Source organism: Helianthus annuus, chromosome 12 (genome assembly GCF_002127325.2).
Source record: "Helianthus annuus cultivar XRQ/B chromosome 12, HanXRQr2.0-SUNRISE, whole genome shotgun sequence".
In the NCBI taxonomy this organism is placed as follows: domain Eukaryota; kingdom Viridiplantae; phylum Streptophyta; class Magnoliopsida; order Asterales; family Asteraceae; genus Helianthus; species Helianthus annuus.
Window position 1 is genome coordinate 67816405 of NC_035444.2, and position 16022 is coordinate 67832426.

At 37.0% G+C, this 16022-nt stretch overlaps 1 protein-coding gene across 1 annotated transcript; it reads left to right on the plus strand.

Annotated features, from left to right (window-relative positions):
- Positions 1 to 5351: 5351 nt before the first annotated feature.
- On the plus strand, positions 5352 to 9221 carry LOC110895233 (cytochrome P450 724B1). The gene is made up of 9 exons (XM_022142510.2): positions 5352 to 5719; positions 5895 to 6219; positions 6337 to 6489; positions 6921 to 7208; positions 7491 to 7577; positions 7814 to 7892; positions 8466 to 8572; positions 8685 to 8812; positions 8921 to 9221. Exons 1-9 carry the CDS (start codon positions 5508 to 5510, stop codon positions 9012 to 9014), a joined length of 1473 nt encoding a protein of 490 aa, XP_021998202.1. The 5' UTR covers positions 5352 to 5507; the 3' UTR covers positions 9015 to 9221.
- Positions 9222 to 16022: the final 6801 nt, after the last annotated feature.

Consider the following 16022-nt stretch of genomic DNA (forward strand, 5'->3'; position numbering starts at 1 on the left):
AAGTTTGTATTAGGTCAAAGGGTCTGCAAAACACTGAATTTCTCATGGCACGTTTTACGACGGTTTGGTAACATGGTGAAACACTTATATATAGGAAGTACCAGCGGCGTATCCACCATGTTTTGACCATGTCACGTCTGTCTCGTATTCGGTGTCAGGTTACGTTCCGTGTCTTACCATACACTGTAGTACACTCTATGGTTCTCATACGCCTATCACTATAATTCCGTGTGCACCCGCGATTATTTTGATCGTCGCATGATCTGCATAGCTTGTACTAGTTGTGTATGAATCAGGGTATACATAAAAAGAATAAGAATGTGTACGTATAAGAATATAGTATGTAAGCAATTCCATGCTTAAGTATGTATGGGACCCACGCAAGCGAATCCCTCGGAACGCTCGCGTATAGGTACGAATGTATGAATCATGAGTATAAGCAAAATTATGAGCATAAGTATAAGTTTAAGTATGAATATACACGTAAGTATGGGTATCAAACGTACGAGTAGTATGAGTATACGTGTAAGCATGAAACGTATAAATATAATTATAAGCCTAAAACGCATGAGTACAAGTATGAATACGATTTTAAGTATAAGCATAAAATGCGTTGTTATGAATATGAGTGAGAGTGTGAGTACAAATACTAATGATTACGTATATAGTATTAATTGAAACATAACAAAGTTACGTATGTAAGAGTGCTCAAAAGGTTGAGCATGTAAATACGAACGATATAAGTGAAATTGTCGCGATGAAGCGACAAAAACGTGTATGATGATATGCATGTATAGTTGTTTAAACGAAACGTTGAGTTTATTGAATCAAATTTAGATTGAGCTTGGTTTAAAAGGTAGAATATAGTTTGCATATGTAAGAGGATATAAAGTACTTATTGGTCATGCATATCGTATTTTGTAATGAATGGAAATGCTACCTTTGTTTTAAAAGAGTTTACGAAATCCGAAGATGGTCGGTCCCCATGAAGTCTTCTTGCCCACGTGTTTTGGAAAATAGGTGTAGGAAAAGGTCTTCGAAAAAGTAAGTTCGTTTCATCAAAACAAGAAATTTTGGAGTTTTTGTGAATACGTTGATCCTTGGAAAAAGGATTTATCAAAGGTCTTAGTGTTCATTTTAAAGGGTTTTGACAAATGGTTCGTTGATGTTGGAAATATTCTTTGGTAAAACGATCTCATAATATCTATAAGATCCTATAAGTAATTGAGAAAGGTTGGTTTGGTTTCAATTAAGAATGGAAGTCTCTAGTATGACGATATAATGTGAGCAAGTTTTAGTGATTAAGTCGAATATGAAGTTCATGGGCAAGAGTTTCGTTGGACCGATTTAATTGATAGGTAGCATTTCGTAAGGTTTTGGAGTTCGAGTAATAAAACGTTTTAAGACATGATTAAGAATCTCGTGTATATGAGTTGAGTGAAAATAGATTGTAGAATAAGAAGTACGTTTGATAAAACAATGTATTTTGAAATCGATATGAGTGGGTATTTTGAATAATGATAAACAATTTGGGTATAAAATATGATCGAGTTTGCATAATAAGATATTTTGAAGAGGCGTTTTGGTAACGATCATCTAGGTAAGGGAATCACCCCTAACTCGTTGGTGATGTCGTTTTTTTTTTAAGAAAAGGGGAGTGGAGTTAATCGTCAAGGTAAGGAAATCACTCCAATCTTAATGATATGTCTACACTCGTCGTTACAAGGAATATGAATTTAAATTATATGAAATCATGCATATATATAAATGTATGGAAAAGGTTCGATATGTTTTGTGTGTGAAAAGAGAAATCGAAAGTAAACTCGAGTTTGAAAGATTGCATCGTATAAATAAATAATAGAAACACATGTTTGATCAAAATTTGGATGGTTCCAAAACCGAACTTTGACTAACCAAAGTGGTTGAAAAGTCTTTTGAATTTGAGGAGCATGCTTTGGCCTAATAGGTAAAATACTCTCGCCGACAAGTCGGTTAACGGTATTTACCCTTCCGGTTACTACGGACCAACCAAGTAAGAAAGAAAGGTTTGAATTCATGAGACGGATTCAAAACATATAAAGAATGAAAAGTATGAATGATACGTTTGAATCCGCGAGACGGATTCAAAACATAAAAAGAGTGAAAAAGTATGGATGATACGTTTGAATCCGCGAGAGGGATTCAAAACATAAAAAGAATGAAAAGTATGAATGATACGTTTGAATCAGCGAGATGGATTCAAAACATAAAAAGAATGAAAAGTATGAATGATACGTTTGAATCCGCGAGACGGATTCAAAACATAAAAAGAATGAAGAGTATGAATAATACGTTTGAATCCGCGAGACGAATTCAAAACATAAAAAGAATGAAAAGTATGAATGATATATTTGAATCCGCGAGACGGATTTAAAACATAAAAAGAATGAAATTAACCTACATAAGAATGTGTTGACAGTCTGACCATGATGGAGTCAAACGGGTCATACGAGTAAGTATAAAGTAAATGGCAATAGTATAACAAGAGAATGATCGTAATTCGCACGCAAACATATTTTTATCGAAAGAAAGAGTATTAGAAATCAACTCATGAGAGTTGGGGCGAACAACAAGCTACGACCCAGATGCATGGCTTAAGTATGGATGGGAAAGTAAGGTCTTGCAAGAAATGCTAAAACAATGGGATGATGTTTTTGTAAGCATGTTTGGTTCGGAGGTAAGTACAATACATACCCCAAAATATGTAAAAATAAATAATAAATGGCAGTTTGACCTAGAAAAGTCAAACTGCATAAGTCGGTAATAATTATTTACAAATTTTGAAAGTAATACCTAATGAATGCAATGCGTAATGTAGGATACCCATTAATAAGGGATTTGCGAAAGAACATAGGTGAATTAACACCGAATACAATGAAGAACCGAGTGGAAATGGTATGTTTTAAATGGTTATGTATTGAACCGTTATGAACGAGTCGAATAAAGTAAAATAATATGTTAAAGAATGGTCATGTATTGACCCATTATGAATGGGTCTAACGAACTAATGTTTTAAAGGAATCTAGAAATTGCTAGTATGTAAACAAGATGATTTGATAAACGTCATACTTGAAGGAATGTGAATGAAATGTGTTAATCCTTCATTTTATAGATAAGAATGGTAGAACTCTTGGTGTGTAAAGCTAGTAGAGTTAGAAAAGGATATGCACGAGCGGAAGCTCATCACATGGATGGACAAGGTCAATTCAGTTCTGGCTTGAACTCATGAAGGAGTGGGCCAATCCAGGTTGCGTATCGATGATTTATGCAATAAAAGCGAGGTTAGTAAAATGTTTAACTCATGAACGATAAGTATGAACTGGTAGATTGAATACGACATACGAACTAACAAAATGAATGATAGGATAAATATGGTATGGTATGGAATGTCTGACTTTTTCCGGTCAACAAAAGAAGAAATTCCATCTAAAAAATTTTTTGTCATTAGGACCTGAGTAAAAAATTTTAGGTATTAATTGAATACTCGTACGATGAACTTTTGCAACATACCTAGTTAAGTAATATAAGTAATGCATGAAGAGAGAGAATAATGCACGCCTAAAACGTGGTAGACCAATCGATTCTAAAGATAAAAATCCCCAAAAGAAAAAAGGAGCAAATAATGTAGATGGTCAAGTCGAGGTAACAATAACGCAAGGAAAGGAGTCTCCAGAAGAGACACTAGACATGATGGTTCTAGAACCTCAGGTACCTGAAAACGAAGAGATCTCAATTAATTATATCATGTCTAGAAATGTATGGAACCAAAGCGAAATCGACGTCGATGATAGTTTTTCATATAATGTAGCGCTAGAAGTAATGGAAAAAAATGAGGATCAAGAACCAAAATCAGTTGACGGATGTAAACAAAGAAATGATTGGCCAAAATGGAAAGACGCGATAGATGCAGAATTGAATTCCCTCAATAAACGGGAAGCTTTTGGACCCGTGCAATTGGTGCACTAATGTTTCTTGTTAGCCATACACGACCCGATATATCATTTTCTTTAAATTTATTGGGAATGTATAGTTCATACCCAACAAAGAGACATTGCAATAGGGTAAAATAAATATTTAGATACCTTCAAGGTACAAAAAATATGAGTTTATATTTTACAAATCAATCGAAAACAAGTTTGGTTGGTTTTGCAGATGCAGGGTATTTGTCTGATCCTTACACTAGGCGATCTCAAACTGGATATTTATTTACAAGTGGAGATACTGCAATTTCATGGCGTTCGATAAAGCAGACAATCACAGCCACATCATCTAATCATGCAGAAATATTGGCGATACATGAAGCTAGTCGAGAATGCATTTGGTTAAGGACTGTAATACAACACATTCATGGATCTTGTGGTACTTCTTCGGGAGATGAGGGACCGACAATCTTACATGAAGACAACGCAGCATGCATTGCTCAACTTAAGGAATGATACATCAAAGGTGACAGAACAAATCACATTTTGCCAAAGTTTGTTTTTACACATGATCTACAAAAGAATGGAGATACTATTGGCCAAATATTTCGTTCCAGCGAAAATTTGGCAGACTTGTTCACTAAATCACTTCCGACCTCAACATTCCAGAAGTTAGTTCATGGGATTGGAATGTGTCGACTCAAGGAGCTTAAGTGATCATCATTAGGGGGAGATAATACGCGCTGCACTCTTTTTCCCTTGGCCAAGGTTTTGTCCCACTGGGTTTTACTGACAAGGTTTTTAATGAGGCAACATCAAGCGTATGGAGTTGATAATCAAGGTGAGTGTTATAATTATATTTGGATTATCAACTCCTAATATAAACCAACTTGTTTTCCAACTTTATTCCCCCTATAAATAATCCATGTATTCTATTGTAAATGACACATCATTAATAATAAACATCTCTTTCTCTTCTAATATCTTTTCTCATCTTTTTGCTATTAGGCTTATTCGTAACATTAACTAATTAAGAGGATATTTTGAATAAAATTTCACTTTTCCGAAGAAACTAATTAAGGGATATTTTGAATAATTTTTCACTTTTCCGAAGATATTTTGAATAATATTTCACTTTACCAAAGCAAAAAAATGTAAAAATCACATCCTAACCCAAAACATAAAAGGTAACGAAGTGAAATTGTTCATGAGGACACTAGTACGTAGATATGTCAAACCTAACCCCTATTCATGAGGACACTAGTACGTATATTTGTCAAACCTAACCCCTAGAGTGTTTGTCTAGATCCTTAGCTAGCTTAGCTATGTTTATTTCTTTTCCTATGCCTGTGATTAAAGTCAAATTTTCACCGACTGTACCCCCAAAAAAGCCTGTTCCTTTTTTACTTTTAGTTCTTTGCTAAACCCTACAAAAACGCACAAATATACACCTTCAGTGCGTGCATCATACTCCCTCTATATATACACACAACCATCAAGAATCCAACAGAGACACAAGTCCAGTTTTAGTCCCTTGGTCTCATAAAAATGGGAGTTTTTCTAATGGTAATTTTTGTGGGATTTGTACTTGGTTTAATCTTGAACCATTTCTTGCCTTTGTTGTTCTTGAAAAATAAAAAACTTGGTGCTCTTCCTAGAGGGTCTTTTGGATACCTGCCTCTTCTTGGGGAAACCCTAGCCTTTCTCAACCCTCATCCTTCCACTAACATTGGCTCTTTTCTTCAAGAACATTGTTCTAGGTAACATCATTTTATAACATTTTCAGATAAGTTTCTAAACTTGCTAAATAAAGCAAGATTCTGGATTGTACATATGATTTCATGTTCATGAAAAAGTGATACATCAGAAAGAAGACACATTTATAGCAAGAAATATGTTGAAAATGAAAACCCATATTTTATTTTATATTTTCAGGTATGGCAAAGTGTTTAAATCCCATTTATTCTTCTCACCCACAATAGTATCATGTGATCAAGAACTCAACTATTTCATACTACAAAATGAAGACAAGTTATTTGAATGTAGCTATCCAAAGCCCATCCATGGTGTTCTTGGGAAGATATCTATGCTAGTGGTTGTGGGTGATACCCACAAGAGGCTTAGAAATGTGGCCCTTTCTCTTGTTTCCACCATCAAATCTAAACATGAGTTTCTTACCTACATTGAGAAAACCACCCTACAGATTTTGGATTCTTGGAAAGACAAGAAACAAGTCATCTTCTGTCAAGAAGCTAGAAAGGTTTGCATTTTGTTTCTTTTTTTTTTAATAATATATAATCAGCATTATTTTAATTTTTTAATTATTCTGAATTACTGATTGATTAGTTAGTTTTGTTTATTGTTTCTTTTTTCTCAGTTTACTTTCAATGTAATAGTAAAGCAAGTTCTTGGGTTGACACCAGAAGAGCCACAAACTGTGAGAATCCTCGAAGATTTTCTCACCTTTATGAGAGGTTTAATTTCTTTTCCGCTCTACATCCCAGGAACTCCTTATGCAAATGCAGTTAAGGTTTGTACTTCACTTAGTCTTCTTTAAATATAATCATTCTTTTCTCAAGAAAAAAAAAAAACTTCTTTTAGTAACCAATTTACTAATTTTAATATTATGGTATGTTTAATTATGTTTCCAAATTTTAAGATAATATGGTATTTTTCACATAACTATCAAGATTCTTTAAACATTCCAATTTTTCCATTGAACTCTTGAATGCAAAATGCCAGCCCATTTGACTAAATATTTTAGTTGTACAAATTTTTTCTGTGTAATTTGAGTAGATTTATAAATTACAATAATATATATATATATATGTGTGTGTGTGTATATATTAGAAAACATAATTATTATTGTTTGCATAATTATTATCATCATCTTGGTTTTGTAAAAGGAAGAAGAGGCATGTACATGTGATGATGAACTTTGTGTTGGTGTCAACTTTACAGGCTAGAATCAGAATATCATCAAGTGTCAAGCAAATTATAAAGGAAAGAAGAAGAAATAATATTATTTTCAATAATAATTATAATATTTGCGAGAATAAGAATATCAATCCTCAAAAAAAGGAGAGTGATTTCTTGGAGATACTCCTAGGTGTTGATACCTTATCTGAAGATGAAAAAGTTAGCTTTGTTCTTGATGCTCTATTGGGTGGCTATGAAACAACTTCTATCTTAATGGCCATGGTGGTGCATTTTCTTGCCAAATCCCCAACTGCATTTGAACAATTGAAGGTATAATTATCTTAATTATATCTCATTCACTTTTGAAAGTCAAAGTAAGACTCGTTGACTTTTGAATTTGACATGGATTCCTTTAACCAAAACCACTGATTTTGGACTTGCAATTTTGGTTTACACCTTGTGATCTTTCACACTATAGTTTTGTTTCTGAAGCTTGGAAAGTTCATGTCACTTTAAAGTTAAATGTAGTTTGTTTGACTTTTGTAAAGTCAGAGTTATAGTTTTTTTTAAATATATACTAAACTTGAGTCATTATGTGTGTGTTATTGATAGGTAGAGCATGCAAGCATAAGAAGCAAAAAGAACAAAGACGAGTCTTTGAACTGGGAAGACTACAAAATGATGGCATTTACACAAAATGTAAATTCAATTATAAGTTTAATTTATTTCAAGAAAAGTAAAATATCCAACATCAATCTCTCTTTTTTCAAAATATTCTTGATATAAGTTAAATTTGCTGATATTCCATTTGTGTTTTATATAAAAAATAGTTGTTTTTTTTTTTTTTCATTTTCAGAATATAATTAACTAAGCAACAAAAATTAGTTTAAAAATTATGTCAGTAACCTAGTACTCACTTTACTTTTGTCAAATAGGTCATCAATGAGGCACTTAGATATGGGAACATTGTCAAGTTTGTGCATAGAAAGGCTCTGAAAGATATCAAATTTAAAGGTAATTATAGTATGTTTTTCATACCTTAATTTTTTTTATTTTTTATTTTTTTTATCAGGAAACAACTTCATTCAACCATACCTTAATTAATCAATACTACAAATTAGATAAACTTGAACTTTATTTTTATATAAGAAATATTAGTTTTAAATATCCATAATTAAATTTATTTTATATTTAATCTATTTTTAACATTAAACAAATTTTTAAGTATATTTGTTTTAAAATGTGTCCTCTTTAATGACATAGATATTATCTATTTTAATCAATATTCTTTTGTTCACATGCTTAAGACTTGCTCAGAATATACTATGAACTCTAAATAAAGAATGTGAATAGGGTATATGATTTGCCTGCCTCATAAATCAATAAAAACATATATAATATTAAGACCATGAAGGTCAAAAAAGGTTCTTTCATAACAATGATTCATGCATGCATGAGCCACTTTATGTATTTTATAAGCTACAATTATTATTGATTATTTTGTGGGTCTTTTTAATATTAGTTATTTAATATAATTATTTTTATTCAAATGCTGAAACATAAATATTTTTTGTATTTTATTGCCAGATTATTTGATACCAGCAGGTTGGAAGGTCCTACCAATTCTAAGTACAGTTCATTTGGACCCATCTATCCATTCAAGTCCCCTGGAATTTCATCCTTGGAGATGGGAGGTAATTCAATATATTAAGTATTAACTACTATTATATCCTTTAATCTATTCTATAATAAATATATGTGTATATATAGGGGCGTTCTTTTTAGAACATTGTTTTACATGTGTAGACACAGAGGCAAGATCAAACAAGCAAGAAATTTACACCATTTGGTGGGGGATCCAGATGTTGTCCTGGGTCGGAACTAGCTCGGGTAGAGGTTGCATTTTTCCTTCACCATCTTGTACAAAATTTCAGGTGATAGTTATAATGTATCTTATGATTCTCTAATAGATGAAAGTACAATTTTTGGAGTATAAAACCTGGGTAGTATTGGTGTTTTTAACTGTGTTTATATTGTTGCAGATGGAGTGTAGAAGGTGATGACCAACCAATTGCATATCCATATGTAGAGTTTGAAAGAGGTCTAGTATTAAATGTGGAACATTTTGCCCTTTGAATTATCAACGTTACCATATATTCTGGAAATTATCCATTTCTTGAGAGAGAATAATAATCCACCAAGAATACCTTTTTATATGCTTTGAATAGCATCTGCACTGTAGCATTTTGTTCTCTTCTTTTTCTTGTATATTAAAGACTATTCATAATAAATAAACCGTGCAAATATGAGAAAATCATTATCTTATATTGTATTTTCAGAGAACAATTATGTATTGAACATCCATTGTTCACTAGCGGACTCCGATTTTTTTTATGAGGGGTAGTGGGGGCTTAACGGTCAATCGGAGGGCTTAACTAAACCTTTAATGAGGGCTATCGGACTTTTACCTAAAATAACACTTCTTTTTTCACCGCTCCCCTTCTTTATAAGGTAGGTCCGCTTGTGTATTGTTTAGAGCGAATATTATTGACTAGTTACATTTAGTTAGTTGTTTATTAAAGACGCTGGTTATTTGGTTATGTATTAAAAAGTTGGTACACTTCTACAAATCACATATTAGCTTAGGAGTAGTTTAGCTGATGCTTGCGAAAACACAAACAAATGGCAATCAAGAACACATGGAATAAACAACCGATTCCAATCAAAAGCTTTCATCGAGTATTAATTTAAAAAGATTCAAAAGTTTGCTAAACAATATTCCCTAGATCTCAACTTATCACAACTCATACGAAATTCAAATTCTAAATATCTATTAAAAGATTGCGCACAAATGCCTTCTCCTCCTAGACCTTCGCCTTGTCATCGCCAATAACCATACGAACCTCAACGAGGATCACCACTCGTCTGCTGTAGAGGTGTTTAAAAAACGGCTTTTTAACCCTCACCGATTATTAACCGGAACTAGTTGATAACCGATATAGGAATAACCGGTTTGGATTTATTATGTGTATAACCGGTTTTTTAACCGGTTAACTGGTCCTATTAAACTCCTCAACCCCCATATAGCCGTTGGAATTAAAAAAACAGCCATGGGACCGTTATGTAGCCATTATGGACCGGTTTAGGGTGTTTTGTTTACCCACACAACATGTATAAATACTAGTTTGGTGTATTGGTTTAGTCCCACAACATTTCTAGCAAAAATACCACTTACAAAATAAATAAAAAAACAAAATTGTATACGTTTCAAATGGCTAGTTCGAGTGCTCAAGGTTCGGTTGGTGTTGGTGCTTCTTCTAGTAAGTTAGCTGTGAAGAGTATCTTCAAAATTGTAACACTCTAACCCGAATACAATAATATTTTAAAGTTTCGGATATTTAGGTCCCATATTTTTTTTAGGATATCAAACATGTCTGGGATGACTGATATCCCAGACGAACCGACATGAAGTGTTATTACACGATAATTTACAGACGAAAATAATAAGGTTTTATACACAAACTTTGTCTCGCATATTCATGCTTAAACTTTCCGAAAGTATGCTTCCACGGAAATGGAAGTTTAAGAGTGTTCGGTTCTTCACGTGCTTGGTCGTCCTTATGTCCAGTTCCCATATTAGAGAAAACCTATCATAAACGTTAAAACTCATTAGTGTTTAAGTTAAATGGTCAACGTTATTTAAAACAACAATGAAAAACAAGTTTGTGGAAACAGGGCTCCGTCGCGTCACGACACGGAGCACTCTTGTCCTTCGCTTGGCGCGAAGAGGACCTGTTTCCAGCATGTTTTCAGAACTAGCAGTTTTTACCCATGTGTAGAACCTAGCCAAAATTTCGTAGTTTTTGCAACAAACTTCACCCAACTTCTAGTTTATCATTTTTAGAACCTTCCCCCACATTTGTAGGTTTCAAAACCTTGATCCGAACCCGAATCCTCAAGCTTTTAAATCACTTTTTTAGTTCGAAATTAATTACCCAACCGACCTGTTGGGAGGCATTTCGCATCTAAATCACGCCTCCTACTTTCTTATCAACATTCTAATTATTTCCATCAAACACAACTCGATAGTGGTCGTTTACATTGGACTAACTGTGACAACTCGAACTTTAGATTTGCTTTGTGTAACGATATGTGTTTATGTGAACCTTATTTGATTAAATGAATGTTACGGTTAAATGTTTAAATGTTGCGTTATTAGATCACACAACACTACACCCGATCCATAAATCAATTGGGCTTTACTATTGTTTGCAAACCCACTCGGTCCATGTAAGGGACTCGAGATCACAAACCGGCCACACAAGCCCATTTGGGCCACACTTTGAAATCGGACCCCACTAGGTAACCGAGTTGGGCTCGGCCCATTCTCCCACTCGCAACACAAAACCAAGTTTAAGGGTTTTGTTTATTGTTGTTACAACTTTCATAACACACACAAACCCTATTGCTCTCTACCTCTCTCTCTCGGTTTACTTGGAACCCGACGGCACAAGAATTCTATTCGGATCACTCTTGTTTCTTCTCCAATCCGGTTAGTGATTATGTATTGATTGATTGTGTGTTATGATTTGTATGTTGATGATTGCTTGATACCGAAACTTGTTGTGTATGATATTATTAGTTTGGGTCGATGATAGATAATGTTCATGTAATTGGCTTGCTCATGAAATCGGATATATGTGTTTTGCATGATGTTAATCGGCTCATGTGTATAGTCAAGGGTCACAAGAAATCGGATGGTACGATATAAGTTAAATGGTAATCGGAATGCTTGTAATCAGTCGATGTGCTAGACGATTCGGATTAAATGTTATGATATATGTTCATGTGAATTTTTAAGAATTGTTCATATGATTGTTAGGGTTCATGAGAGTTCTTGATAAAAATACCTTGTTTGATCGATATCATGCTAAACGAATTGTTAGAAATCTGTTAATTGAGTTGAGTATAATTGGAAACTATTATGTGATTGTAACCGATCTGCATAAAATCAGGAAAACCAGTTACACACACGGTTGCGACTCGGTATCACTCGTTGCGAGTCGGAACCCCACTCGAGACCACAAACAGCACCAGCCGAGACCACGGTTGCGAGTCCCGTTGCGACTCGTAACCAGACCATGATGAACCGAGATCACCATTGCGACTCGCAACCAGCTGTTGCGACTCGTAATCTCCGGTTGCGACTCGAGATCGCTGGTTGCGACTCGAGACCTCCTTTGCACGTACACTGTTTTGGGCCTACACTGTCACGGGCCCAACCTTATGACTGTTATGTTATTGGACTTGTTTACATAGTTGCTAATTGGACTGCTTATGTTAATTGGGCCGACTACTTGGACTCGTTACTTGATATGAACTGCTGATACGTTTATATGATTTGCCATGATCATACTTGATACCATACGTGATACAAACGTGCTACATACGAACCTAACTTGCATAGTAACCATGATAGGACGTGGTTGATTCCTTACTTATATACTTGAGCATTATACTGTCTGCCGAGCAAACCCAGGTGAGTTCACACTCCTACTAAGGCATGGGATTCCCGGGTCGTGGGAATGGGATAAAGATTACAATTGACTAAGAACGTACATATGCTTTCCTAGACTATCACCTATCATGGTCCTCGGATGTCGGGACGGTTCCGTAGGTTAGGATAACACCTACGTGGTCATATGCCAATTACTGCCTCGGATGTCAGGCACGCACGTAAAACCTACGTGTACGCATTACTTACTTCTATCCTCGGTACAAAGGATACGTACGTGAAACCCACGTACACCCCCGCGTCTCCTATCCTCGGTTTGAAGGATACGTACGTAAAACCTACGTACACCCCATACGCGCTACTGTTCTCGGAAGAAGAACAGGGATGATACGAGTAGTTGATACGAATAGTCTAGTGGTCACATAACATGGGAAGCCCCCACCTATATAACTTACTTTCGGCCCAGTAGAGCCACCCTTACTTACTGTTACGCACTTACTTACTGTGAACTCGCTCAACTAGTTTGTTGATCATTCTGTTACATGCCTTGCAGATCGATAGGTACTTGGAGCTTGCACAGAGAGGAGCCGGTCGTTGTGGACAAGGATCGTAATACTTTGTTGGACACTTATGACATTTCAGTATATTTAATTTGGGTTTATAACAATGCTTCCGCTACTTAAACAATGCTTGGTTTTGAAACATCGATCATGTCATGATGAACTACTTTAATGACTTTTAATATTATTAAATGCTATGTTTGATATGATTGATGGCTTGATCCTGGTCATGTCACGCTCCCAAGCGGTGGTACTCCGCGTGTGGTTTTTTTGGGGGTGTGACAGATTGGTATCAGAGCCATTGGTTATAGAGAACTTGGTTTTAATACGGGAAAAAGTTTTTATTAAAACCAGACTATAACCAGAACAGTGCTCTCAACGATCCACAACGACGCTTCGCTCCACGTGCAAGACTCGACATTTTAGGTAATAAGGTTTATGTTTATTGCCTACTTGCTAGAATTACTTAGAACTTTGCTCGTGGTATGCTTAGACTACAATGCTCACTATTTGCTATTGCTTAAGAACCCTTACATGCTTACGCTTTTCTGTCATCGCACTATTCGCGAACTTTTCTCACCTATTTCGCCTTTGACATGAAGATCAATGGCTGGAAGAATTAACATGACACAAGCCCAGTTAGAGGCTCTTGTTCAAGCCCAAGTTGCTGCGGCAGTTGCAGCAGCTCAAGCAGGTAGTATATCCTGCAGTATAGGCACACACTAGGATCCCTAGATCCTACATTCACTCTTGTATTTAACTTCGTCCTATTCGTACACAATAGGTCAACACGCGCAGCAGCCTGTCTGCACTTTCAAGAACTTCATGGACTGTCGTCCAAACTCTTTCAGCGGCACAGAAGGAGCGGTTGGACTCCTCCACTGGTTCGAGAAGCTAGAATCAGTATTCGAGATGTGCGAGTGCCCTGAGGCTCGCAAGGTCAAGTTTGCCACCGGCACTTTGGAGGGAATAGCACTGACCTGGTGGAACGCCCAAGTCCAGATCTTAGGGTTGGCGGCTGCTAACGCCACCCCATGGAACGATTTTAAGGAACTCATCAAGCGTGAGTATTGCACGCGTGAAGATATTCACAAGCTAGAAGACGAGCTGTACAATCTGAAAATGGTTGGGTCGGAGATTGAAGCGTATACCAAGCGGTCAAACGAGCTAGCCGTTCTGTGTCCAACTATGGTAGACCCTCCATACAAGCGCATTGAGTTGTATCTCAAGGGATTGGCGCCAGAAATCCAGAGCCACGTAACGTCGGCTAACCTCGAAAACATCCAGGAAATCCAACGCCTCGCTCATCGCATCACCGATCAGGCAGTGGAACAGAATAAACTGCCTAAGCGTGTCAGCGCTACTACTACAGTCACTCCTTCAGCTACTCCCGTTACCCTCAGTGACAACAAGAGGAAATGGGAGGGGGATTCAAGCAAAGCATCAGTTTCGGTTCAATCCCAGAATCAGCAGCGAAAGACTGACAACTATCAAAGCCCTAACCAGCAGTCGTCAGGTAGCCACAGGCAGGGTGGATATCGCGGAAATCTTCCAAAGTGCAACAACTGCAACAAACACCACAACGGTCAGTGTAACAAGGGTCGTTGTCAAAGATGCCTCAAGATGGGTCACGAGGCCAAAGACTGTAGAAGCCTTCGTCCTGCGAACCAAAATCAGCAGCAGCCTCACGCTCAGCCTAACCAGCAACAGGGCAACAAGGGATGCTACAATTGTGGTGCTGAAGGCCACATCAAGAGACACTGCCCACAGCTCAACAGGAACCAGAACAACAACAACAACAATCAGGGCAATGGCAACAACAACAATGGGGGAAACAACAACGGCAACGAGGCAAGGGGCCGTGCATTCGTACTAGGTCGTGGCGACGCAGTGAACGATCCCAACGTTGTTATGGGTAAGTTTCTCCTCGACAATATTTATGTTACTGTCTTATTTGATTCGGGTGCGGATACAAGCTATGTGTCTGTGAAAATGTGTCAACTGCTAAAACGTGCACCAACACTTTTACCCACCAAACATGTAGTAGAGTTAGCTAACGGTAAAAGTCTAGAAGCCACGCACGTAGTTCAGGGTTGTAACCTTATTCTAGCTGGTCAAGCCTTTTCTATTGATCTCATTCCCATAGTTTTGGGAAGTTTCGACGTCGTGATTGGGATGGATTGGTTATCCCAACACCAGGCAGAAATCTTATGCAGTGAGAAGATCATTCGTATTCCACGTTCTGGTCAAGAACCTCTCGAAGTCCAAGGCGACAAGAGTGGTGCTGTGGTTGGCATCATCTCATTCTTGAAGGCTCAGAAGTGCTTACGTAAAGGTCACACAGCCATTTTGGCTCTTGTTTCAGACGCGTCAGTAAAGGAAAAGAAATTTGGGGGATATTCCAATTGTACGCGATTACCCTCAGGTGTTTCCTGAAGATTTACCTGGCTTACCGCCTCACCGTCAGGTTGAATTTCAGATCGAGCTCGCTCCAGGAGCAGCACCCATAGCTCGCGCACCATATCGTCTAGCTCCATCAGAATTGGAGGAATTGTCAAAGCAGCTACAAGAGCTCTTGGAAAAGGGCTTTATACGTCCAAGCTCTTCGCCTTGGGGAGCTCCAGTACTTTTCGTGAAAAAGAAAGACGGTACGTTCAGGATGTGTATAGACTACAGGGAACTGAACAAGGTGACGGTGAAGAACCGTTATCCTCTTCCACGCATAGACGACTTATTCGACCAGTTGCAAGGGTCGTGTTACTATTCCAAGATCGACCTACGGTCAGGTTACCATCAACTGAGAGTCCGCGAGGAGGACGTCTCTAAGACAGCATTCAGAACTCGCTATGGTCACTACGAGTTCTTGGTTATGCCGTTCGGACTTACGAACGCACCTGCTGTATTCATGGATCTTATGAACCGGGTGTGCAAACCCTATCTCGACAAGTTCGTCATTGTATTCATCGACGACATTCTGATCTACTCCAAGAGTCAGGAGGAGCACGAGCGACACCTACGCCTTATATTGGAACTCCTTCGGAAGGAACAGCTGTACGCTAAGCTTTCTAA